This window comes from Pantherophis guttatus, chromosome 2 (assembly GCF_059756535.1).
Source record: "Pantherophis guttatus breed Tessera chromosome 2, ASM5975653v1, whole genome shotgun sequence".
NCBI classification, from domain to species: Eukaryota; Metazoa; Chordata; class Lepidosauria; order Squamata; family Colubridae; genus Pantherophis; species Pantherophis guttatus.
The window spans coordinates 30,828,903-30,854,659 of NC_142064.1; the positions used below are offsets into that span (position 1 = coordinate 30,828,903).

Genomic DNA, 25,757 nt, shown 5'->3' on the forward strand with positions numbered 1-25,757 from the left:
TGGAAAGTTAAAAAGGTTTGGATCTGGTTAGTATTTGGATGAAAGACTACTAGAAATACCATAGCTAGTATGTTTGTGACAATGGTAAGCCACTTCCATATCATTACTAAAAAAATATGAGATGATTATGAAATTGATTTTTTCCCATAAGATTGGGAATAAGCTATGTTTATATAGTATTATAATTATTTTATACAACATATAATGTTATAGTATTTGAATAAATCTTATGTGGAGTTCATTTCCTTTAACTATTTTGTAACACCACCCAATTATTTTTAATTTATATTTAGTGTGCCAACCAAAATTACTGTCCTGTTTTCTTGATATATAGATTGCAATGTTTCATTATTTCTGTTTAAGTTGGTCATAAGAGAAGCCCAAGTCCTGACAGTCTTTCCCTTTTCAGAAAGCTTCTTCCAGTATGTTAAAAACAAGAAAAAAGTCAAGGAAACAATTGGTCCATTCCTGGGAGAAAATGGCAAGAAGGTGACAAGCAACAGGGAGAAAGCAGAACTACTTAACTCGTTTTTTGCATCTGTCTTTACACAAAAGGAAAAAACAGTCCAACCTATCAAAAACAGCACCACAAAAAACAGATTAGGAACACAAGTTAAAATAGGGAAGAAAATGATAAGTGAGCACCTGCCTACCCTAGACAAGTTCAAATCACCAGGACCAGATGGATTACACCCCACGGTTCTGAAGGAACTGGCTGATGTGATCTCAGAACCACTGAACTATAATTTTCAAAGATCCTGGAGCACCGGGGAAAAGCCAGAGGACTGGAAAAGAGTTGATGTAGTTCCCATATTCAAAAAAGGAAAAAAAATAGATCCAGGAAACTACAGGCCCATCAGCCTGACCTCAATACGAGGGAAGATTCTGGAAAAGATAATCAAGCAACAAATCAGCAAATACCTAGAAGCAAACAAAGTAATAATCAAAAGCCAACATGGGTTTGTCAAGAACAGATCATGCCAGACTAATCTTATTGCATTCTTTGACAAAGTGACAAAATTAGTGGACCAGAGGAATGCTGTCGATATAATTTATACTTGGACTTTAGTAAGGCATTTGATAAAGTAGACCATAACCTACTATTTGATAAAATAGAAAAATGTGGGCTAGACAGCATCACCACCAGATGGATTTGTAACTGGCTGACCAATCGCACTCAACATGTAGTCCTCAATGGAACTGCATCTACATGGAGGGAGGTCTGCAGTGGGGTATCCCAGGACTTTGTTTTAGGCCTAGTACCCATCTAATTTGCAGATAACACCAAGCTAGCAGGAATAGCCAACTTTCCAGAAGATAGGCTTAAGATATAGAAGGATCTTGACAGACTCGACCAATGAGCGCTATTTAACAAAACGAAATTCAATAGTGAAAAAAGTAAGGTTCTACATTAGGCAAGAAAAACAAAATGCACAGGTACAGTATATGAGTAACTTGCTCAATAGTGGTGACTGTGAGAGGGATCTTGGGAGTCCTAGTGGACAATCAGAAATATGAGCAAGCAGTGTGCTGCAGCTGCCAAAAAAGCCATCACAATTCTAGGCTGAATAAACAGAGGAGTGGAATTAAGATCACATGAAGTATTAATACCACTTTATAATGCCTTGGTAAGGCCACACTTAGAATACTGCATCCAGTTTTGGTTGCCATGATGTAAAAAAGATGTTGAGACTCTAGAAAGAGTGCAGAGAAGAGCAACAAAGATAATTAGGGGACTGGAGGCTAAAACATATAAAGAATGGTTGCTTGAACTGGATATGTCTAGTCTTATGAAAAGGACTAGGGGTGACATGATAGTAGTGTTCCGATATCTCAGAGGCTGCCACAAAGAAGAGGGAGTCAAACCATTCTCCAAGGCATCTGAGGGTAGAACAAGAAGCAATGGGTGGAAACTGATCAAGGAGAGAAGCAACTTAGAACTAAGGAGAAATTTCCTGACAGTTAGAACTAATTAGTGGAACAACTTGCCTGCACAAGTTGTAAATGCTCCAATACTGAAAGTTTTAAAGAAGAGATTGGATAACCATTTGTCTGAAATAGTGTAGGGTGTCCTGCCTAAGCAGGGGGTTGGACTAGAAGACCTCCAAGGTCCTTTCCAACTCTGTTATTCTAAGTATTCTTATTCTAAGAATAGTTTGAAACATCCTTAAATAAGAGGTGACATTACAAATCAAAGCCTGACTTCCTAATTATATCAGCACAATGGTTGGATGGTGCAGTAAAATTGCTGCGTATCCCATTGATTAAAGAGTGTCATCCATGTGAACCAGGAAATATGCCTTCTCTGCTGTAGTGCCTTAGCACACTATTCCACCTGAGATTAGTTTAACCACAATCCTGCTGGCCTTTCAGTAAGCTCTTAAGAGTTGGCTGTCCTCAAGCACAAGGGTCAGGAGGTCATTGAGCCTGTGAGGTGCTGTTCACTTATCATCAGTTGCCATTATCTGCTTGTTTTTTTTAAAAAAAATATTGTTTGTTCTTATATTGATGTTTTAATTGTGCTTGCTGGCCAGAGTTGCTATGAGATAAGAGGGGCCATATAAATAGAATAAAATAAATAAATCACCACTGAAATGAGTATTAACTGTGCATTCAGTCTTGCAACGTATTTTGAATTTCAGCCCTCAAAACTTTTTATATTTACTTGCTTTTCCCCTATTCGATTTTATACTGTTTTGCCTGATTCTGAACTCAAAAATATGCTTAATTATAGCATATAACTAAATTGTTTACATCTTTGGTTGATACAATCCAGCTATGCATTTTCAACTGTGATACATAACTGTTCAATTGCTATGTTATAGTTTTGCAGTAAAATATGGTATATACTTTAGTAAACAGTGGGAATTTAGCCACAGAAGGAATTAGGAGTTATATTCTATATATTTTAGAATATGGATTCAGGAAGAATGTTAACTCAGACTAGTTTGTGTGCTGTACAAATACAAGGATGGATTGTGAATATCATAAGCAACTTTTTTTTAGTCCCAGAACTTGAGTGTATACAGTACTGGGCCTAAATTCCAAAATTAAGGTTCCACAACAGCACAGTTTAAAATAATTCTTCCAGGCTTTTGCAAAACCTAAACAGCATATTAAGGGAGGGGGAGGTTTAATCAATCCACCTATTTCCTTTCTGAGAAAGAGCCAAATTCATTAGGAATTTGTCCTAATGTTGCCATTTTCATTTGTGGCAGCCTTATGGGAAGTCAAAGTGATGGAGTGAATATGCATTCCTGGATGTTGTGATGCACACCCTGACAATTCCCCCACAGATTTAATTTTTTTTTTTTTAAAAAAATCAATTTTAACCAAAAGGAAAAAAAACCCCTACAAGCATTTCAATTTTCCATACAAAGCCTAGGACTAACTCAATACACCACCTGTATTCTACTGATGTCTGGAGGTGATAAAAATGACTTGAAAAAACGTGAGGGATCAGACATCCCAAGGAAACACAGTTTAAAAGTTGTAACAGCAGCTACAGAAGGGGCTCTAGACCAGGTTTAGCCCAGAACTAGTCTCAAAATAAACTATCCCACGTAACTGCTGGGAAGGTAACAGGCTTATGCTATTAAGAGGGCAGGTGGGGTGAGGTTGCAGCAGTTTAAATATAGTAAATAGACTCAACTTGATACCACCCTTTGGAGGAATGACAAGTAAGAGTTGGGATGATAATGCCTTCATGAAGAGGCTTCTTTTTCATTCAGGGCATCAAAATCCCACATGAGGTAACAACGGACAGACAGAACGAGAACCGAACCCGCCATCCGATTGCCCGGCCGGGTCCCGCAATCTCGCGGCCTCCTCTGCAAAACCCCAACTCCGCAACCCAGGAGTCCGCTCGAAGGGCCAAGGCCCCCCAATGCACCTGGTCGGATAGATTTCCTCGTAAACCCCAGCACGCTGCCGACGAGGAAGCGAAGCCGGGGGCTGGAGTTCAGGAGGCGGAGAGCAGAGCCCGTCCCTCCTCCCGCTCAGCGCGGCGGCGCCGTCGTAGCCAGCACAGAAAGCACCGCCGACGAAGCGCCTGGAAGCCGGCTGGCTGGCTGGCGGGCGGCGGCGGCGGCGGCCTCCGCGGCGCCCCACGCCAAACTCTGAAAGCCCGCCGCCCGCCTCTGCTCCTCCCACTCCTTCAACCGATCCTGCCGTGACGCCTCCATTGTGTGCGCAGCGGCAGCGGCTCCCGGCGACTGTTGTATCCGGCCGGCGCCTTTTTTCTCCTCCTCCTTCCTTCCCCCTCCCCTTTTCCCCGTAGAAACTGCTGTGGCCGCCGCCGCCGCCGCCTCTTTCCCGCCGCCCCTCCCGCTTCTCCTTTTCCTTCAGCCGGGCGCCCCCCGCCTCGCCGCCTCATCTTCGGTGTCTCCCCCTCCCTTTCACTCGATGACGCGATGGCAACGGCCAACTTCGGCAAGATCCAGATAGGGATCTATGTGGAGATCAAGCGCAGCGATGGTGAGCCGGGGAAAGGGGGAGGGGAGGCGGAGGACAGCAAACCGATGAATGGGTGGAAGCGATGCCGGGGGAGCTGGAGTGGAGGGGCCCACCCTCCTCAACCCGGAGCGGCCGGGGCGGAAGGTGGGCGCGGGCCCCGAGGAAGGAGCAGCGTCGGCGTCGGGGCCTGTGGCGTCGGCCCGCGGTCGTTAAGGAGATTTTTATGTCGCCTCTTGCGGCGCGGATGGGGCGGTGAGGCACCCGGGGTGGCAGGCTTGCGCTGTCGCCGCTGGAGACGGCAGAGGAAAAGGGAGGTTGCTGCAGTGCCGTGGGGAAGGGAGGGCGCGGAGCCGCGGGGAGGGTTTTGGGGGTGCGGAGTTGTAGGGGAAGCCGCCTCAGGGATATGGGGGAGGCTCTGGAAGGGCGTGGCCGAGGAGGCCGAAGCCGGCCGGTTGGAAAGGCTGCTGCGCGCGGAAACTTGGGGTTAGCAACAGGAGTATTTTCGGCGGGCGATGGGGAAGCATGTGCAGGAGACCCAAGGAGAATGCAGGTAAGTCTCACGTGCGGCTTCTCCGAGGTGTAAACCGGTATTCTGGGTATCCCCCAATGCGTTCAGCTTTCCTTCCGTTAAAAAGCAAAAGCAAATGGAGTGACACCCCACTATTGAGACCGATGTCATACAGGGTGCAGTAATTAATTTAAATAAACGGGATTGTTAATCTCTCGTAGAGGCAGCCGCATATTTGCATATACTACTCCTCCCGGGAGGGTGAAGTTCCTGGGTCGATCCCGGGTGGTGTTTTTTTTTTCCTTCCTTTTTTTTCTTCCTTTTTTTTTCTTCCTTTTCCCCATTTCTGCCCTGTGTCTCGTGGCAACAGTGTGTGAAAAAGCCTTTCTAACGATGCGGATGAAGTTTGTAGGCGTGGGAAGCTTTTGGTGAGATTACACTTGCACGGTGTGGATAACAGCGTGCGGAGGGTTGCGTGCAAAATGAAGCTCTTGCTCAGCCATGATGAGTGAGATGCCATTGGATGCTCCTAGTAATTTTTTTTGATGACGCTGGGATGAGGTCAGTTTTAAATTCGTTCTGGAAGGGTACCTATCCGATACTGCTTCGTGTTTGCGAAATCCAGGAGCTCCTCACAGGTCTAGAAATCGGAGGTTTTCATGAGTACTAGTACTTAGTACGAGTATTGAGTACTTAGTACTAAAAGGACTAAGAAATAAATGCTAGTGTTAATTGTGCTTTTTCTCTTTCAGCATTTTGATTTGCGCTCCATACACTTTTTATTCTGCAGTTCTAACTGCATATTGTTAGTGTTTGTCAGAGGAACCTATACCGTTAATTAAGCAGGCTTAAATGAATCAGGTTAAAATTCTTGGTTTTGTTATATTTTCAAAGTGATTCAAGGAATTTGTTCATGCTTTACCACAGATGATAAAAATGAGTATATGTCTCTAACAAAATGCTTTTGTCTGGATAGTAATGTTTAAATATATTCTTGTATTCTACTAACTGTAAGAAATAGAATTATAGTTGCTTACCACCACCAGTGAAAAATGATGGGATGAGTATCCCTGAGTATCTTTGGTTGGATAGGTTCCTGACTGGCTTTAAATAGTTCCATATCTACATTATCAAATAGTTTCAAATAAATTGTTTTATTTTTGTAAGGAATGTTTCTTGTTTTGTGGAGGGTCATTGTCAGTCATCTCTGCTAACAATCTTTTGAATTTTTTAAAAAGTAATTAACTTGTTGCCTGCTGTTTGGGAAAAAAACTGTAAATGCTAGCTCACAAATATAACTTTTGGTAGATTTTATTCCTTCTAATTCTGTAATGAAGCAGGAATTGGAACAAATAATATTTAACTCTAAGCAGGGAAGTTGTAAAAGCATTCTGAAAGAATGTAGAAGCAAACCACTTCCTTCCTATTGCAAAGAAAACATAGATGAACCCACCATCAGCCAAGCTCAGTGTGGATGCATTGCTAATATAACTATGACTCGCAGCTTTAAGTCACTTAGGGAATTAAGAAACAGTAGAATATATATGCTGGTGAGTTTCAGAACTTTGATACAACTTTGTAATAAGGCACAGCACACACTCATGCTATTTTCAAAAAAATCACTAACAGATTACAGGTAGTCCTCACTTGCTGTCCACTTATTCAGCGATTATTTGAAGGTAATATACAGTGGCACTGAAAAGTCTTATGACTGGTGTTTGAAGTTGTGGCTGTCGTATCCCTGTGGTCACATGATTATAATTTGGGCCCTTGGCAACCAGTTCACATTTATGACAGTCACAGTTTCCCATGGCTACATGATTTCCATTGTGACATTCTCAACTGATGTTTGGCAAGCAAAATCAACGGGAAGCTTAAAAGAAGTTGCTCCTCACAGTTGTAATGTCACACTTAGCAACTTGTGATGATTTGCTTAATGGCCATACCTGGAACTGACCCCTTGAGTTGACCTCACATGGTATCAGTCTTAACTACCATACCATTTAGCACCTGAGTTGTCAATTTGTCTTATAGTTGGTAAGTGAGGACTACCTGTATAAATGTTGATTAAAAATTGATAAATAATTGAATAATAGTTTTTATTGTTTAAGCCTGTTTAACTTACTGCATTGTGTTAAGATACTTCCAGATATAAATTGGCTAAAGTTTGTAAAGCAGCAGTTACAATTTATATAAATTGTTGATGTTTAAACCAATTTTTAGGAACATGCCTGAAGGTCTAAAATCTAAATCATTAAAAAGGTACTTGCCAATAAGATGTTAAGTTTTGTACCACACACTTGATAGGTCAGTATTGACATGAAAGTGCCACCCATCAAATATAAAAGGATGATGAGATTCTGAGAAAGCAACTAGATATTTATAATACTTGGATTAGTTTATATTTGAAGGCATGGTAAAGTGTAACTAATCAGCATGTACTCATGGACCTAATCAGTTTGTCAATGGTTTGCATTTCTGTAGATCAGGAGTCGGCAACCTTAAATACTCAAAAAGCCACAAAGTTCCTAACCGGAAGCCCCCCGTTCAATTCTGGAGCCAACTGGAAGTCCGGTTCCCTCAGCATAGAGTCTCCTTCTAGCGCGACATCTTTTTTCCTCTACTGACCGGAAGTCTAGTTCCCCCACCATAGAGTCTCCTCCTAGAGCAGCATCTTTTTTCCTCTATCTGTCCTAACCAAAAGCCCTATCAGTTGTGGAGCTGACCAGCGACAGGGAGCTGCAGCAGAGGGATGAAAGACCCACATACCGCCCCTGCCATAGACTGTCTACTATAGTAGAAGAATGTTATTGGTCTTTTTCCTGAAGTGTAATCAACTTCTCTGTCTACTCAAGTATTCCATGTGCACCATTGCTTACATTTAGAATTCAGGTAATTTAAGGCTATTTATAGCAAAGAACTGACAGGCAGAGAAAAGATTAAATACTCATTTCCCTTCCTAATTCTCTGACTTTGATCCTTGTCTTGAAGTAGTTTTTCCTGTTTAAAAAGGAATTATGGTAACAGCACCTATCTACAATATGAGGAGGATAGGGGAGAATACCACTATCGTAAAATAACTACCGTATTTTTTGGAATATAAGAAACACTTTTTCCTCAAGTGGGTGAAAATTTCGATGCGCCTTATAGACCGAATACAGGCCTGTTTTTGGCCACCTGAACCCTCCGCACATTACGTTTTCTCCCTCCTCAGCCCCCAGAAGCACTCTGCAGTGCTCTGCACGTCCTGTTTTGCCAAAAATGGGCCCATTTTTGGGCTCCCGAACACTCCGCACATCATGTTTTCACCCTCCCCGGCCTCCAGAAGCACTCTGCAAGCAAAAACAGGTCTGTTTTTGGCTAAAATGGGATGTGCGGAGCACTGCAGAGTGCTTCTGGGGGCTGGGGAGGGAGAAAACGTGACGCGTGGAGGCCAAAAACTATTTTTTTCTTGTTTTCCTCCTGTAAATCTAGGTGCGTCTTATAGTCCAGTTCATTTTATAGTCTGAAAAATATGGGTGAATCTTTTTGCACAGAATATCGGACTGGATAGGTCTAATCTTTTTCCATTTTTTTTAATATTCTAGTTAGTGGGACCACATATAGTGCTACTGTTACTCTACTGAATATTGTATCATTACTACTCTAGTGAAGAGCCTATGCAGATACATGAACTCAGGACCAGAATTATAGCTTTGCTTCCCTAGTGACATTTGGGTTTACTGTTAATTTCAGTAGAAGTAGTAGATGTACATAGATTCAAAATTATGTTGAAACTAATCCTATTAAAACTATTAAAATTGTAATGCATTTCTGTATAAAATTATAAGTAATAAGGCTGCTAAGATCATTCTGAGGAGTGCTTTCTAGCAATTTCACTGAATTTTAGCAAAGCCATGTGTTTACTGATTCATTGCAGTACCAAACCCAATTGAATTGCTTTCTGTGTATGTACATGTGAATTAGGAAGACCCTCAAAGCAGTCAGCGGTTATGACTCAGTTACACTTCATTTGCAGTCTTAACTGAGTTGAAGAAACATATTTATACTCTCAAAATGTTATTTCAAATATATTCATATATTTTCCACCCAAGTTTTGAATGCAAAAATGGAACAAATATGCATTCTAAAGAATAATGGTATTTCATTACACATTTTAGTAAGAAGTGAAAATTAGATTAACAAAGATGTGAACCAAATAAGAATTCTCACCTCTCTTTAATGGATAGAAACCTCTTTAACATTATATTTCTACCTTCTTTGCATGTTTTTTTTTTCTTTCCAAAGTGCAGGTTTCTCATTTTTTTGTCCAGTTCCCTTCAGAAAAATTAATCTTTTGATATTGAGTAAATTATTTAGTTCATGATTGTATCTCTGAAGTGAAATGTAATGTACAGGTAATCCCTTGATTTACAACAGTTCATTTAGTGAGCATTCAAAGTTACAATGGCACTGAAAAAAAAAGACTTTTGACCATTTTTCACATGACTATTGCAGTATCCCCATGGTCATATGATCAAAATTCAGATGCTTGGCAACTGACTCATATTTATGATGGCTGCATTGTCCCAGGGTCATGTGATCACCTGTTGCAATCTTCTGACAAGCAAAGTCAGTGGGGAAGCCAGGCTCAGTCAGCAATTGGGTTACTAACTTATCAACTGCAGTGATTCACTTAACAACTGTGGCAAGAAAGCTCATAAAATGGGGCAAAACTCACTTAACAAATGTTTCACTTAGCAACAGAAATGTTGGGCTCAATTGTGGTCGTAAGTCAAGGACTACCTGTACCTGTCAATACAAAATGGCAGAAAAGTGTTTTAAGCCATCAAGGTCATGTAGGCCAGTCAGCTGTTGATCTGCTGATTGCTAGAAATATATATATTTTAACTTACTGTCAGAATCTGTGGTCCTGTAACATCAGTTGATTGCCCTGCCTTCTGAATTGAGACAAAATAGGTCTTGATTTTCTTTGTGGCATGATTTTGGGTATTTAAAAACTGATTTTTTTAAAAAAAAAATTTTGTGGCTAGCCATACCAAGATCCTTCTATTTCTCATAGGTCTTATTTCCAGTTTCCTTATTCAACATCATTCTTGCTGTTCTCTAATAGTGTTCTGAATCCTTAAAACATAGTGTCCATAATTGGATAGACCGTCCTATAATTCTAATACCCAGCATATATGAGTGTTTCTAGTTCTTTTACCAGTATTAGTATGATGGCTTCCTTTTAACAGTTACTTCCATTTGCTGGATTGTTCAGTTATAGTTATAGGAAAATCAAAAATAATCAAACCTGATTTTCCTGTCTAGGTGCCTCTACTGAATAATTGCTAAAATAACAGCATATAGAATGATGTACCCAGATGTAGGTGTAGGTATAACTGATGGCCAGTCAAGTTTTCATCCATTAAGATGAACATTGATTAGAAAATGCTGTAAACTAGAATATATTACTGGAAGAAAAAGTTGAAGTCAGAGAAGCAAGGCACACATTAGTATTGTTATTCAAATGACTGGCAGATTTTCACCATACTTTATTTCCTCAAAATTTAGGTTGCTTTCCACAGGTTCCTCTGCCAGACTCTGGTGATTCCTGTACTCCATTGCTTGCTATGGATTTTCATTTGGGATTGGATTAGCTGTCTTTGGACCATCAGGTATAGTTCAAAACAGCCCCTTTATTATCTGACAGTGACAGTTTGGGGAACAGAAGCAATTCGTTGCATCATTTTCTTCTATGATTTGGGGACTCTCCAGATCCCTAGCATTCTCTCTATTCCTTTATTCCCACAGAGCATGTATTAAGGTTTTCAGCATAGGAAGTAAAAAGTTCAGAAATAATAAACCCTGAGCAAATGCAGTATAAAATTGCAAAGCCTGACTGCAATATATGGTATTATTTCAGGTTTGTGACATTCCAACTATTTTTGCAAATTATCTTGCTCTAGAATCATTTCAATATTTAGCTGAAAGTGGTAAGCATTCTGCGGTAAGCATTCTGTTTAAACAATGCCTATACATAGCTTGATCTTAAAGCATCTTTTCATAGGCACTATTGCAACAGCTTCAGCATTCATTTTTGAAAATGTTCTTTGGGGAATATTTCATTCATTATTACTACAAAAGTCTTATGCTTGCCAAAAGGAAAAAAACACCATATTTATTTATTTATTTTATTTACTTTATTGAATTTCTATACCGCCCTACTCCCGAAGGACTCAGGGCGGTGCACAGCCATGAAATAAAACACATAGATATACAAAATTTAAAATCGAATTAAATGAATTAAATAAATTTGGCTGAATTAATACCCGTAATTTAAGATACCCATATTTTAAAATACATTAAAAAATTTAAAATTTACACTTAAAAGGGAGAAGATGTAGGCGAGGCCAGCTTGATGAAATAAAAGCGTCTTCAACTCGCGGCGGAAGGTGCGCAGATCCGGAATCCTCCGTATCTCTGGGGGGAGCTCATTCCAGATCGTCGGTGCCCCCACAGAGAAGGCTCTCCCCCTAGGGGCCGACAGCCGACATTGTTTGGCCGACGGCACCTGGAGGAGCCCCTCTCTGTGGGAGCGTACTGGTCGGTGGGAGGCTGTTGATGGTAGTAGGCGGTCCCGTAAATAACCAGGTCCTAAGCCATGGAGCGCTTTAAAGGTGGTAACCAGAACCTTGAAGCGCACCCGGAAGACCACCGGGAGCCAGTGCAGCTCGCACAGGAGAGGTGTTACATGGGAGCTCCATGTTGCTCCCATAACCACCCGCGCGGCCGCACTCTGCGCCAGTTGGAGCCTCCGGGTGCACCTCAAGGGGAGCCCCATGTAGAGAGCATTACAATAGTCCAGATGAGAGGTAACGAGGGCATGAGTGACTGTGCGTAACGAGTCCCGATCTAGAAAGGGACGCAACTGGCGAATCAGGCGAACCTGATGAAAAATCCTCCCGGTCACGGCCGTCAAGTGCTCTTCTAAAGACAGCCGTGAGTCCAGGAGGACGCCCAATTTACGAGCCCTTTCCGTGGGGGCCAGTGATTCGCCCCCAATAGCCAGCGATGGCGCCAGCTGACTATATCGGGACGTCGGAAACCACAGCCACTCGGTCTTGGATGGGTTGAGCCTGAGCCCATTTCTCCCCATCCAGATCCGTACGGCCTCCAGGCACTGGGACATCACTTCAAGGGCATCGTTGGGGTGGTCCGGGGTGGAGATGTACAGCTGGGTGTCGTCAGCGTACAGATGGTACTTCACCCCGAAACCACGGATGATCTCGCCCAGCGGCTTTACATAAATGTTGAACAGAAGGGGCGAGAGAATCGATCCCTGCGGCACTCCACATATAAGGGGCCTCGGGGTCGATCTTTGCCCCCCTGTCAACACAGACTGCGACCGGTCAGAGAGAAAGGAAGAGAACCACCGTAAAACGGTGCCTCCCACCCCCAACCCTTCCAGCCGGTGCAGCATGATACCATGGTCGATGGTATCAAAAGCCGCTGAGAGGTCTAACAGGACCAGGACAGAGGAACAACCCCTGTCCCGAGCCCTCCAGAGATCATCAACCAACGCGACCAATGCCGTTTCCGTGCTGTACCCAGGCCTGAAGCCCGACTGGAACGGATCTTCATAAAGATGTGATTAGAATGCTGTTACCTTCCCACCAAAGGTGGTCCCTATTTTTCTACTTGCATTTTTTACGTGCTTTCGAACTGCTAGGTTGGCAGAAGCTGGGACATGTAACGGGAGCTCACTCCATTATGTGGCACTGGGGATTCGAACCACTGAACTGCCGATCTTTCCATCGACAAGCTCAGTGTCTTAGCCACTGAGCCACCACATCCCTTTTGAAAGTATCATTAAAAACCCCATTATTGGAAGAAAACTGAAATAGGCTTGCTAGGTATTCAAGACTTATATTTTTCTCAGAAACAATTTAGTGACTAGCATACTTACTTAATCAAAGCCATATATACAGCTTTCTGTGACCTGTAAATTGTTGTTCATATGCAAACTCTATTGGTAGAATCTTATAAGATCTTTTCCAATTCACATAGTATAAGCCATTTAGCAGAATGCTTTTCTCAGTGTAAGAATCAGCCAAATCACTCTCCACAAAGAGCTATCCAGCCTTCATCTGAAAATCTCCAGTAAACTTTCTGAGCTGATTGTTGCACTATTTAACAGCTACTGCCATTAAGAAATTCCTCCTAGTTAATAGTATTTAGCCTGAATTCTTTCTTTTAATTTCAATTTCTTAGTTCTAGTCCTACACTCACCTTCAATAGACAGCTGATTCTTCACCCTGTTCTTTGTGACAGCCTTTTAGATATTTGTAGACAGCTACTGTATTGTTCCTTAGTCTTCTCTTTGGCAGGTAAGGCATGTCTAGCCACCCAACACCTCTTACAAACGTTTCTAGCTTTGACATGTCCACTTATATATTTAAAATTTTGTTTAAAAAAAGCCTCAAAGTAATTAAAATATTCAGTCAATACTTTTTAGTCTTATTTTACTCAATTCTTCAAATGTAAAGCATACTAGCTGGAGAATTCTGGGAGTTGAAGTCTTACATCTTAATATTGCTAAGGTTTAGAATAGACACATAGGTCTAACCTGTACGAAGTATAGTGATATTTATTACTTCCTTTGATCTGGATGCAGTGATTTGCTTAATGTGTTCCATGCTTACATTGGCAGCCTGTTGGTGGTACACTAATACATCAGGGCTTTCTTTTATACATTGTCAACAAGCCATAGCTTCCAAATTTAACCCTGCAAATGTAATAAGCAACCTTTCCATCCTCTAGGTCAGGGGCGTCAAACTTGTATCGTCACGTCATCACATCTTCCACATGATGTATCATGACTTTTTTCCCTTCGCTAAATGCGGGGGTGGGCAGCTCGTGACGCATCCAGCCCTCAGGCCATGAGTTTCACACCCCTGCTCTAGGTCATTTATAAGGATGTGGTGTAGCACTGGCAGTGGTGGGTGGCCTACTTGATATTTCCTCCCAGGAATTGATGTAGCTCATTTATGAAGAAAGTATGGATGCCATTGTTTAAGTAGTTGTACATTTACTGAAATACAATACTGCTGTTTATAGTTTAAAATCCATTTTCTTAATTTTTATTTGCCCTTTTTGCATGACATAAAAGAACTAAGCTGCTCTATCTAGTCCTTAATGCATGAACCTATTGAGGCGCTATACACCTGCTGTTATTTTTGTCTCATAAGAGAAAATAGTTGGGTTAGGGTTAGGGGTTTCTCACCATTTTTGACCCTTGTAGAACAACTGAATTATTTTTTAACCTCATGACTATGTTGAGTGTTATATGTCCAATAAAAGATGAAGAAGATATTTATCAGAAGATGTTTATCCTTTTAAAGCCATGTTTATAGAAAGTATTAGTATAAATTATTGCTGTTTTTATTATTTAATGTAATATATTAATAGTATCATTAACAGAAGCAAGGATTGATTGGTCTTGGTTTCATTCTTTTACGGCGTATTGAATTTAAGTCTCATTTTAGGGCCTTTTTGTTAACTGAATATTTTTGATCACAATTCATTTGTGAGCAGTAACTGGATAGAAAATTGAGGTTACAAAGTGTATGGTTGTATATGCATGGAAAAATGCTTGTGTCTTGGGCTCTAAAAGTTGTTTTATCAATTTATACTGAATTAGAAGCATGACCAGACAAGATAGTTTATTTTTAAAAAGTTGAATCTTAATATGAAATTGGATAAATTTGTATCTATTTAATAGGTTGATGTATTTTTCTCTTTTGAAAAAATATGCATTTAAGAGAAATAATTTAGGCTAGGGTTTTATGAGATCTTAGTGTTGGATAGTTGGTTTTCATATTTTTATTTTTTATGGGGGTAATCTTTCCCCACCCTCATTGTTTCGATCTCCGTTAAGTCTTTTAGTGTAGGGTTTTTAAAAATAATAATAGCGTACGTGCAGAAAATGTGCCCCATTACAGAAAGCTTTATATATACATATACACACACACAGAGTATATCTGTTACAGTTTTTTTCTTGCTGAAGTTTTGAGCTGTCAAATTTGTGGTTACTTTTTTCCCAGACTTGAGGGTTAGAGGCTATTCTGTCTGGCCTGAAAATTGGTTGCTGCCTTGCCAACTTCAGCCTTTACAGGGATTATAAAGAAATCCATGGACTAGATTTTGAAGATGAAAAAAACTTATCCTATAAGGAAGGTAGTGGCAAGCCACTTCCGTATTGCTGCCAAGAAAACTAAATGGGTCTATGCCATGATGTTATCAGGAATCAAGGTAGACTTGATGGAATTTTTCCCTTTTATCATAAAGACTTTTATACCAGAGATAGTCTCAATGAAAAGTTACTTCCTAGTTTGATAATTTCTCAAAACTTCTTCTGTCTACCAAAAAGCAACACAAAAGCATGATTATCAACATTTATATTGCAATAAATCTTTGATTTAAAAGAAGTTTGTCTTGGCATCTGTATGGAATATACGAATGGCAGATCTACCAGTGGTGATGTGATTCTACTTGTCTCCAATTATCTTGATGTTTATGAGATTCATTTCCATATAGAAATATTAATTTCTGCATTTGTGATACATTCCATTGAATTACTCTGTATAAACAAATGTACCCAAAGTGATGGAATCCTCTCCCATCTAATGTCTCCATTTTTTAAACTGATAATTTTAAACTCAAAAAGCACTGTCGATATTGGGAGAGGAAATTTCCAATATATGATATAGGGCTGTTGCCATAAACCATCCTGACAGAAAATTCTGGAAATTATTTTTTTTATTTAGTGTCTTTTATGAATAGCTTGCTTTGGCTTTGTGTATTGTGTCATTTTGAAAAGGATTAGATATGATTGGTATCTGAAATAAAAGAAAATACAAACACTAGAGGTGTATTCTTTTTGAGGAATCATAGTTCTTAATAGTATTTTGGTGAGTGTAAATCCTGTAGAGCAGGGGTGTCAAACTCACAGCCCACGGGCTGGATGCCTCATGTGCTGGTTACGCCTACCTCTGGTTTAATGAAGGAGGGAAAGTCGCGATATGTGACAACATGACGCTGCGAGTTTGACACCCCTGCTATAGAGGTAAATATTGAGTGCTTCTTGTTAGCCATTCCATGGGGTAAAATAATTTAATTATATTCATGTTTATGAAAAAAAGGTTTGCAGTTGGTAAAATCATTGGAGAACTAATTTTACTGTCTGGCCAAATGCTCCAAATACTGAATGAGTATGTAAATACACAATTCTACTTTTTTAGTAGTTTTTAAAGAAAAATACTTTTATTTTTAAATATCAGTCTCTTTTTTATGTACTTTAATAGATGTGTAAATGTTCATTATTAATTACTCATGGCAAGCAATCCCTGTCTTTCAAGCCATAGGCAAGCAAGTTTTTGTAAATTGAATGGTGGTGGAAATTATTATTTCCCTTTTTTTTCCAAGTATTAGTATTAGGATTATTTGAAAATAATTAATGTGTTTACATAGCATCTCTTTAAGACAGCTGCAATTTTAAAGCATCCATGTGACTCAGAAAAAAGATCTGTCTGCTTTAATGAATTGACTCAGTAAAGCTGCCATGTCTGAAAATAAAATTTTGGATGCTTTAAAGAGGTCTTGTGCTCATTTTTCCATTCATTCTGAAGTACCTTTTTTGAATTTTTTGAAGCATGTTCAACCTTATTCTCTCGTAGCACAATGAAGAATAGTTTATAAGCTTTATTCGCTGATTTGCAAATATATCCTTATAGATTGTAACTAAGATATTCTTATAGATTGTAACAAAAGATAATGTAAGGACAAGGAAATTGTATTCTTAGCCAAAGTTTAGTTTGTGACTTAAAAAATGCCAGTTCCTGAAGATGGCTACAATTTGTGTTAATTATGAAAAATCTCAAGCTTGACAATTAAACAGTATTATTCTCTTTTCCTTTATATTATTGACAGCCCCTTGATGTTCATGTTGTTATGAAAGCTAATTATCTAATACCATGGCTAATCCATATATAACCTCAAGGAATAACTGAAACAATGTGAACTGAAACCATAACCCCAAACCCACAAAAACGCTGACAACCACCACCAACCAAATACATCTTCATTACATACTTCGCCCATTTTTATAAACTCCTATCTAAATCTGTAACTTGCCTTATCAATCAACAGAAATTAAAAAAAATTATCAAAAATACCTAACCTAAATATATAGCCCCATTTTCTATTTAAAATCAAATCCAAATAACTCTCTTTAATAATGAAAATCTGATCTTAATTAAGAATTAAACATTATAGAAATTAAAAAGCATTAAGCATTACCAAAGATAACTTCTTATTTATATATCAGGAGTAATAATATATGTTGCGAACTAACCCATTACACTCAATTGAACATTTCCAAAAAGAAAAGTATCCAATCTAAATGACTATTAAACAACACCAGAGATAGCAATCTATTATTTAACCATAATCCAACAAACCAATTTTGTTTTTTTTTCTTTTTCCTCTCAGAAGTCTTTAAACATAAAGTACATATTGAATCTCTTGTATTCTGATTTAAAATAAGTAGTCCACATTGCTCTTTTGTTATCTTATTTATGTATGTATCTCAAAAGGAGGGCTGTGAAAATATTTACAGACCCCTCGCATCCTGGGCATAAATTGTTTCAGCTCCTACCCTCAAAATGACGCTATAGAGCACTGCACACCAAGACGACTATATATAAGAACAGTTTTTTCCTGAACGCCATCACTCTGCTAAACGGATAATTCCCTCAACACTGTCAGGCTATTCACATTAGGCTGCATTGCTATTGCTATTGGTCTTCTCATCGTTTCTGTCGCCCATCTCCTCCCACTTGTGACTCCATGACTGTAATTTTGTTGCTTGTATCCTTGCGATTTATATTTATATTGATTGTTTCCTAGTATGATTTGATTGCTTATTGTACTGTATGACTGTCACTGGGTGTTGTGCCTTGTGATTCTTGATGAGTGTATCTTGTCTTTTTATGCACACTGAGAGCATATACACCAAAGACAAATTCCTTGTATGTCCAATCACACTTGGTCAATAAAGAATTCTATTCTATTCTATTCTATTCTATTCTATTCTATTCTATTCTATTCTATTCTATTCTATTCTATTCTATTCCCATTCCATTCCATTCCATTCCATTCCATTCCATTCCATTCCAGATTTTTAAATAGTACACTAGCTCCAATTATTGTAAATCCAATAATTTCCTTCTTTTAGGTTATAATTTTGGAATCCTCCATGATATCCTTTTCATTTTGATTCAAAGAAACTTGATTCTCTTCAGTAGTTTTGCCTGCAGTATAAGGTTAAGTAGATCACACAGTTCTTGAGTCTAGAAGACCTTGAGTCTAGAAGGCCGATAAATTTTCTTAACATAGCCATCATTCAGTGATCAACCTTCAAAGCCTTCTTATCAGTAGCTTATAAATACAAATTATTTGCTGTAGGAGAGGATAGTTTTACTTAATTTCCATGTCTTTAAATAAATTTCATCCAAATTCTTAATGTTTTAAGAACTTTCCAGAAACAACACTATAGTCACCCCTTTGCTGTATAGTACAAGAAATAAAAGCTTACCAAGCTGGAAACACATATTTTTCTTTCTTTTTAAGCGGATTAAAAGAGGGACTCACTCAGCAAATGCATAAGTAGCAAATGCATAAGCAGGCTTTTAAATCTTGAAGAAGTCATAAGAAAATTAAAACCCATGGTGATTATAAAGATGGGACTTCGTTGAATTTTATAATGGCCACATTAATGGCTCAGTATGATGAAACCCACGACTCCCAAGTCATCACAAGCGGCTACAAAAATACCAGTTTTTGCTAACCAGAATACACAAGGGTGAAATCAAGATCTCTTTAATTCAGAGATAATTATCTGGATTCTACATCCAGCTGCCTTTTGACTGCAATGTATGCCACAAAACATGGAGTGTCAGTTAATCTGGTCACTGGAAGTGTTCTCTCTCATAAAGCTCATTGATGAACACCAACTAGCAGTCAGAAGACATGATGAAAACTCTTTAATCTCTCACCCCATGGATAGACTTAACCATTATTTTAACGGGGAAACGGTGAGCATCCTGGACAAATCAGCTACCCATAGACACATAGAAATAAATACATTTATACACTATTCAATGAGGACTATAACAAGCTAAAAAGGAAACAAAGTCCAGAACATACGGTTTCTAGCAGCCTACAGCCAGAAAAGCACACAAACTATTCAAACAGAAAACTACCCTAGTCAAGGAACTACCAAGGAGAAGGGGCGTTGTCTTACCTGAACGCCCTTTCTGAGAGCGGAGAGGCCAGTGGTTATACTTGGGTAATACCACTGCGATCCAATCAGATCAAGTCTGTCAATTAAAAACTCCTCCTCCTTCTGCTGTCTCCCAGCTTTCGGACGAGATGTGGACAGACTGATGACGCTCCCACTGAACTGAAATAAAGAAAAAGAAGGATAACACCGGGCGAAACGGACCGGCGGAGAAGGATGGGGATAACCACTGGCCTCTCCGCTCTCAGAAAGGGCGTTCAGGTAAGACAACGCCCCTTCTAAGCGAGGGAGAGGCCAGTGGTTATACTTGGGACATACCAAAGTCCCCCACTTATAGGGAGGGAGCCGCCCGGGACGTGGAGACACCCCCCGCACATACTTGTTGGAGCACCCGGCGGCCGAACGCCGCCTCCGCCGAAGCGAAGCTGTCAATTTTATAGTGGCGGATGAATGGGGTCGGAGACGTCCAAGTGGCGGCCCGACAGACCTCTAGAAGAGGGGCCTGGGTGGCCCAAGCCGCCGAGGTAGCCGCACTCCTGGTGGAGTGGGCCGTCAGGCGGCGAGGAACTGGCAAGGCTTGAGCCCCATAAGCCGTGGTAATTGTGGCCCTTATCCAGCGGCCCACCGTTTGCGAGGAAACTTTGAGCCCCAGGGTAGACGGTTGGAAGGAGACAAAAAGGCCTTCCGACCGACGGAAAGAGGAGGTCCGTCGGAGGTAAATACGGAGAGCCCGACGGACATCCAGGGAATTTTTTTTTTTAATTTGATTTATATGCCGCCCTTCTCCGGAGACTCAGGGCGGCTTACAGTGCGTTAAGCAATAGTCTTCATACTTTTGTATATTTATACAAAGTCAGCTTATTGCCCCCACAAACTGGGTCCTCATTTAACCTACCTTTAGAAAGGATGGAAGGCTGAGTCAACCTTGAGCCTTGGAGAGATTCGAACCAGCAGTAAATTGCAGGCAGCTGTGTTAATAACAGGGTGCTTTAAACCACTGTAGTACCAAGGCTCTTGCCAGGAACGTTCCCGGGGGTGAGAGGGGTTAGGGCAAAAATCGGGCAGGACTAGTTCCTGGGTTCGATGGTAAAGGGTATTTACTTTAGGAAGAAAGGTGGGATCCAGGCGGAGTACCACCCGGTCGGAGTGGAATATACATAGGTCAGCTCGTGCCGAGAGAGCGGCCAACTCCGAAATCCGCCTGGCGGAGGTGATGGCAACTAAAAATGAAACCTTGTATGAGAGGAAGCGTAAGGGCACCGTCCTAATGGGCTCGAATGGGCCTTGTGTGAGAGCTGATAGGACCTTGGGCAGATCCCAGGACGGATATCGATGAATGGGAGGCGGGCGGAGGTTGGTGGCGCCCCGGAGGAATAGGCGGATAAGGGGGCGGTCCGCTAATGAGTTCCGGGCGCCAAAGCATAAGATGGAAGAGAGGGCGGCCACCTGCCTCCGCAGAGTATTGGGAGCCAACCCAGCATCCAACCCCTCCTGAAGAAAAAGCAGTACCTGTTTCGTAGATGCCAAACCTGGATCCTGGTTCCTCCTCGAGCACCAAAGCGCGAAGGCCCGCCAAGTGGCTCCGTAGATGCGCCTCGTCGCCGGCCGGCGAGCGGCCAGAATAGTATTGATAAGTTGGTCCGGCAAATGCGATGCCTTCAGGAGGCGCCGCTCAACTTCCAGGCGGTCAAGTGAAGCCAGTGAGCGTCCGGGTGTAGAAGAGGACCTTGACGAAGGATGACTTCCGCCGGAGGTAGACGCCACGGTGGACGGGTCGACAGCATCTGGAGGTTGGCGAACCACGGGCGGCGAGGCCAGTGGGGCGCAATCAGGATCAGTTCGGCTTCCTCCTCCAGGAGCTTCCAGATTACCTTGGGAAGAAGAGGGAGGGGGGGAAAGGCGTAGAGGAGGCCCGAGGGCCACCTGCAGTGTAGGGCGTCCGTCGCCTCCGCTCTCGGATCGTGGAACCTGGACACAAATCGAAGGGTCTGCCGATTGGAGTGAGTCGCAAACAGATCCACCGTCGGATGACCGAAATGGTCTGCGATCCGTAGGAACAGGGCTGGGTCGAGCTGCCACTCGCCCTGATCGACGATGGACCTGCTGAGCCAGTCGGCTTGTGTGTTGGATTGTCCTGATATGTGAGAGGCTCGAAGAGACCTCAGGTGAGTCTCCGCCCAGGCTCCCAATCTCCCGGCTTCTTCCATGAGGTCCCGGGAGCGGGTCCCCCCTAGGCGGTTCACATGGGCCTTGGCGGCCACGTTGTCCGTCCGAATTACGACATGACGATCCAGGATTTGAGTCTGGAAGACGCGGAGAGCCAGGTGGATGGCTCGGAGCTCTAGCCAATTGATGTTGTGGCCCAGGTCCTCCTGGATCCAGAGACCCTGGGCCATGGTGGAGTGGAGGTGAGCCCCCCAGCCGCGGAGGCTGGCATCCGTAGTCACTACAAGGGGGTTGGGTTCCCGAAACTCCCTCCCCTTGAGAAGAGCAGGCGATAACCACCACCCCAGGGCTAACCGAACTTTGGGTGGGAGGGAGACCATCCGGCAGGATGCCGATAAGCGGCGTTTCTGATACGGGAGGAAAAACCACTGCAGGTCCCTGCAGTGGAGACGGGTCCAAGGAACGATTCCTATGCAGGAAACCATCTTTCCCAGAAGTTGGGATAGAGTCGCCAGGGAGACAGAGTGTCTCTGGATGACTGACCTGGCCAGAGACCGCAAACTGGCCAGGCGCTCCTGGGAAAGGAAGACCCTGCACTCGACCGTATCGATGACAGCTCCCAGATGTTGTATGCGGGTCGAGGGTACCAGGTGGCTCTTGGCTAAGTTGATGGAGAAGCCGTGAGCCGTCAGGACCTGAAGGGTGGAGTTCAGGTCCCGTTGCGCCGAGGCCTCCGAACTCAACTGTATCAGGAGATCGTCCAGGTAACATTGAATCCTGACCGGAAGAGCCCGGAGGTGTGCCGCAAGGGCGGCCATCAGTTTTGTGAACACTCGGGGAGCCGAGGACAGGCCGAAAGGGAGTGCGCGATACTGGTAATGTTGGCCCGCATAACAAAACCTGAGAAACTTGGAGTATGCCGGATGGATGGGGACGTGTAAGTAAGCCTCTGTCAGATCTATAGACGAGAGGAGGTCCCCAACCCGAATACCATCCAGGATGGATAGTAAGGACTGCATTTTGAACCGCCGGTAGAGGACCCAGCGGTTCAAAGTCTTGAGGTCCAGAATCGCCCTCCAGCCCCCCGACGATTTCTGGACGATGAACAGGCGTGAATAGTAGCCTTGTCCGAGCTGATCCTGGGGTACCGGCTCGATGGCCCGAATTTCTAATAAGTGTTGGATGGCCGATACCACCAGAAGCCGCTTCGACTGATCCCTCGAGAGGGGGCATCGGAGAAACCTGTCTGGGGGTGTGGAGAGGAATTCCAGGGAGAGGCCCCACCTGACCGTCTCCCTGACCCAAGGGTCTGATGTTGTGGCCTCCCATTGGCTGGCAAAGAGAGCCAGGCGGCCTCCAATGGGAGAAGAGGACCTGCAGTCAGCGGGACCTGCGGGAGGGGCCCCCTCGGCCCCCTCTGAAAGAGCGCCTAAATTGGCTCCTCTGGGACGGGAGACCTTGGCGGTCTGGTGGGCGAGAACGCGTTGGAAAGAACCTATGGTATCTCGGGCCCGAGAAACCTGATTCTGCGTTACAAAAGGGACGAAAAGGGGCCGTCGGACGGGAATCCGCCCGCCGGGAAACGTTGGGCAAGATGCGTCTCTTGTCTCTGGTTTCGATTAGCAGGGGCTCGAGTGGAGCCCCAAAAAGGGAAGGGCCTGCGAAAGGGGATGAAGCGAGACGCCATTTGGACTTGGCGTCGGCCTGCCATTGGCGAAGCCAAAGTAGGCGGCGGGAAGTCACTGTGGCCCCCATTGACTTAGCAGCGAAGCGCGATGAATTTAAAGTTGCGTCCGCAGAGAATTCTAGGGCCGCTATAATTTTGTTAAGGTCCTGGAGGGACCGGGAGTCTGAGACGGGAAGGCGGTCTTTCAACTGGCGGAGCCACAAAATGGAGGCTCTATCGAAGAAAGAAGCCGCCATGGCCGCCTTGACCGCCCAGGCCGAGGCCATATGAGCTTTGACCAGAGAATTGTCAAGGCGTTTCTCCTCGGGGCGAAGGGCCTCCTCAGGGGGGGCGGCCACGTTGGAAGGGCTCGAGAGAGCCACCATTGGAGGGTCTACCGTGGGAACCTGCAGTAAGGAGGCGATATCAGGCGCCAGGTTGTACAAGCGCCTGTCCAAAGAATTGGGGTTAGGCCCCGAGACCGGGTTGGTCCATTGACGTTGAAGAACGTCTTTGAAAAGTTTGAACCCTGGAATCTCTTCTACTTCCGAAATAGGCACCTCAAAGAGAGGGACCGCTGTCTCAGATGGGTCCCCTGCTGGGGGGGGGAGGTTTTACAATACCCAATCCAGTGGTGATCTTCGCTTTGTGGAGAAGAGATCTAAACAGTTGTGGCTTGAACAAGCCTACAAATGAGGGTTGATCAGGGGCTAGATCCTCATCCTCTGATAGATCCTGTTCCCTAGTTTCCAGGTCCAGTAGTGAATGGGGTTCAGAGGCAGCCGAAGGGGCAGCAGCCCCGGAAGGATTAATTGGCTCCCCATATTGAGATCCCTCAATATCCACCAGGGAAGAGGCTGAGGCATCCACCCACGAGGCGGTGCGCCTCTGGAACTCTAGTTGGATCCCTTTTTGGATAGCTTGATGGAGAAAGGATGCTAAATCCGGGGTTAGGATAGAGGCAGGCTGAGCCTCAGTAGATGTCTCTGGAGGTTGGGGTGGGACCATGGTAGGATTTTGAGGAGATCCCCTTGGAGGCTGATCAGAAGAAGGCCCGAATAGGGCCTCCTGGACCTCAGGCTGAATGGTAGGGTTGGCAATAGTGTCATCAGGGGACAGTTGGGGAATGGGGGTTCCCTGAAGGGCCCTATCCTTAGAGGGGGTGGAAGAAGAGGGAGGGAGGGGCGAAGGAGACCCAGGGGGCTGTTCAGGGTGTGATGGGGTCTCCCTGAGAGAAACCTCTTTGAGGGTTTTTTTGAATGGAGCGTTCAATCGCTTCATGGAGCCGAAGCTCCTCTTTGGCCTTTGCTGCCTGGCGTTTTGCCTCCTTAGAGGTGTGAGTTCCTTTGGGCCTCTTTTGAGGCACTGCAGAGGAGGGCCCTGGTAAAACCTCCTCCTCAGCCCCTCTTTTGGTGGCCTTGGAGGAACGAGAAGCCATCAGGACCTGCAAAATGCCGTAATATATGGTTAATTATTAATTAAGGCCCCAGCAATCGTGGGATAAAATGGCGGCCGCCTGCCTCGTGGAGGCTTATACTGTTCTAAAATGGCGGCCGTCGATAGGGAAGGCTCCGAAGGAGAAGGCCTAGAGTGGAGGGCCAGGCACTGGGCAAGAAATTCTTCTCTCCCCTCTTTGGGGAGCCAGGCACCAGGCAAGAATTTTCCTCTCTCCTTTCTTTCTCCCCCCCCCTTCAGGGAATCCCCGTTGCTCTGCCTTGCCTGATTAATTAGCAGCTCTGTCCCTCGACGGTCTGTGCAGCAACAGGAGGCAGGAAGGCAGGCGCGTGTGGGGAAGAAAGCCCCAGGGACGCCGAAGGAGCGTTGCGAGGGAGCGCAAACGCTGCAGCTCCGTCTGAGAAGGTGAGGGCGGCTGCAGCCCAACCCTCTGGAGATCACCGGAGCTGTCAGCTGGGAGGCGCTGAGATGTATATTGCGCCGAGGGACGAGGCAGCCGAGCAGAAGAGATGGGCGGCTAGCTCAGGTTACTGAAGCCTGCTACCAGCGAAGCTGGGAGACTTCGCAGCGTTACTAGGCGTGAGCCTTTCGCGCTGCACAGGGGAGAGCCTGGAGAATTGGCTCAATCCCCTGATGAACTGAGCGTCCTCCTGAGGCGCAGGGCGCGCAGCCCTTTACGCTGAATGATCTGCTCACGATCTCAACGAGCAGAAGGAGGCAGTTAGTAAAATTTGGAGGATTAATTTGAGAAAGATCAGATAGGAATCAGCTAAGTTGAGAGAGAGACTCAGTGGAGCGTTAGACCTGATTCAGATCGAGTCTGAAAGCTGGGAGACAGCAGAAGGAGGAGGAGTTTTTAATTGACAGACTCGATCTGATTGGATCGCAGTGGTATTACCCAAGTATAACCACTGGCCTCTCCCTCGCTTAGAAAACTATACCCACCATCATTGGCAAGGCAAGCAACTGTATGTAAACAAGGTGCAAACCCCACACTCGCTAACACTGAAGATGTTACAGTACTAATGAAATGTCTGCGTGCAAACAGTCAAGCTCAGAAAGCATCAAGAATTCAAAAGAAAATATTTTCAAAGAAAATATATGGAAGGAGGACTTATGAGAAGGGTTTTTATGCTATATAATGATACTTTAGTTTCTACTAT

General features: G+C 43.5%; 1 protein-coding gene and 1 pseudogene across 11 annotated transcripts in view; one reads left to right on the forward strand and one right to left on the reverse strand.

Annotated features, from left to right (window-relative positions):
• Positions 1 to 3,793: 3,793 nt before the first annotated feature.
• KIF2A (kinesin family member 2A) overlaps positions 3,794 to 25,757 on the forward strand; it is a 69,859-nt gene continuing 47,895 nt past the window's right edge. For 4 of the 10 annotated variants that reach the window (XM_034440968.3, XM_034440965.3, XM_034440967.3 and 1 more), the window contains exon 1: positions 3,794 to 4,476. In XM_034440968.3, the coding sequence (XP_034296859.1) occupies positions 4,413 to 4,476 (64 nt within the window). In that variant the 5' untranslated portion in view covers positions 3,794 to 4,412. Of the gene's footprint in view, positions 5,006 to 25,757 lie in introns of all 10 variants that reach the window. The other 6 variants (XM_034440966.3, XM_087885721.1, XM_087885722.1 and 3 more) reach the window with 5 other exon arrangements.
• On the reverse strand, positions 21,069 to 24,147 carry LOC148115063 (uncharacterized; annotated as a pseudogene). Its single transcript, XR_015732726.1, has one exon. The product of XR_015732726.1 is annotated as an uncharacterized LOC148115063 (transcript).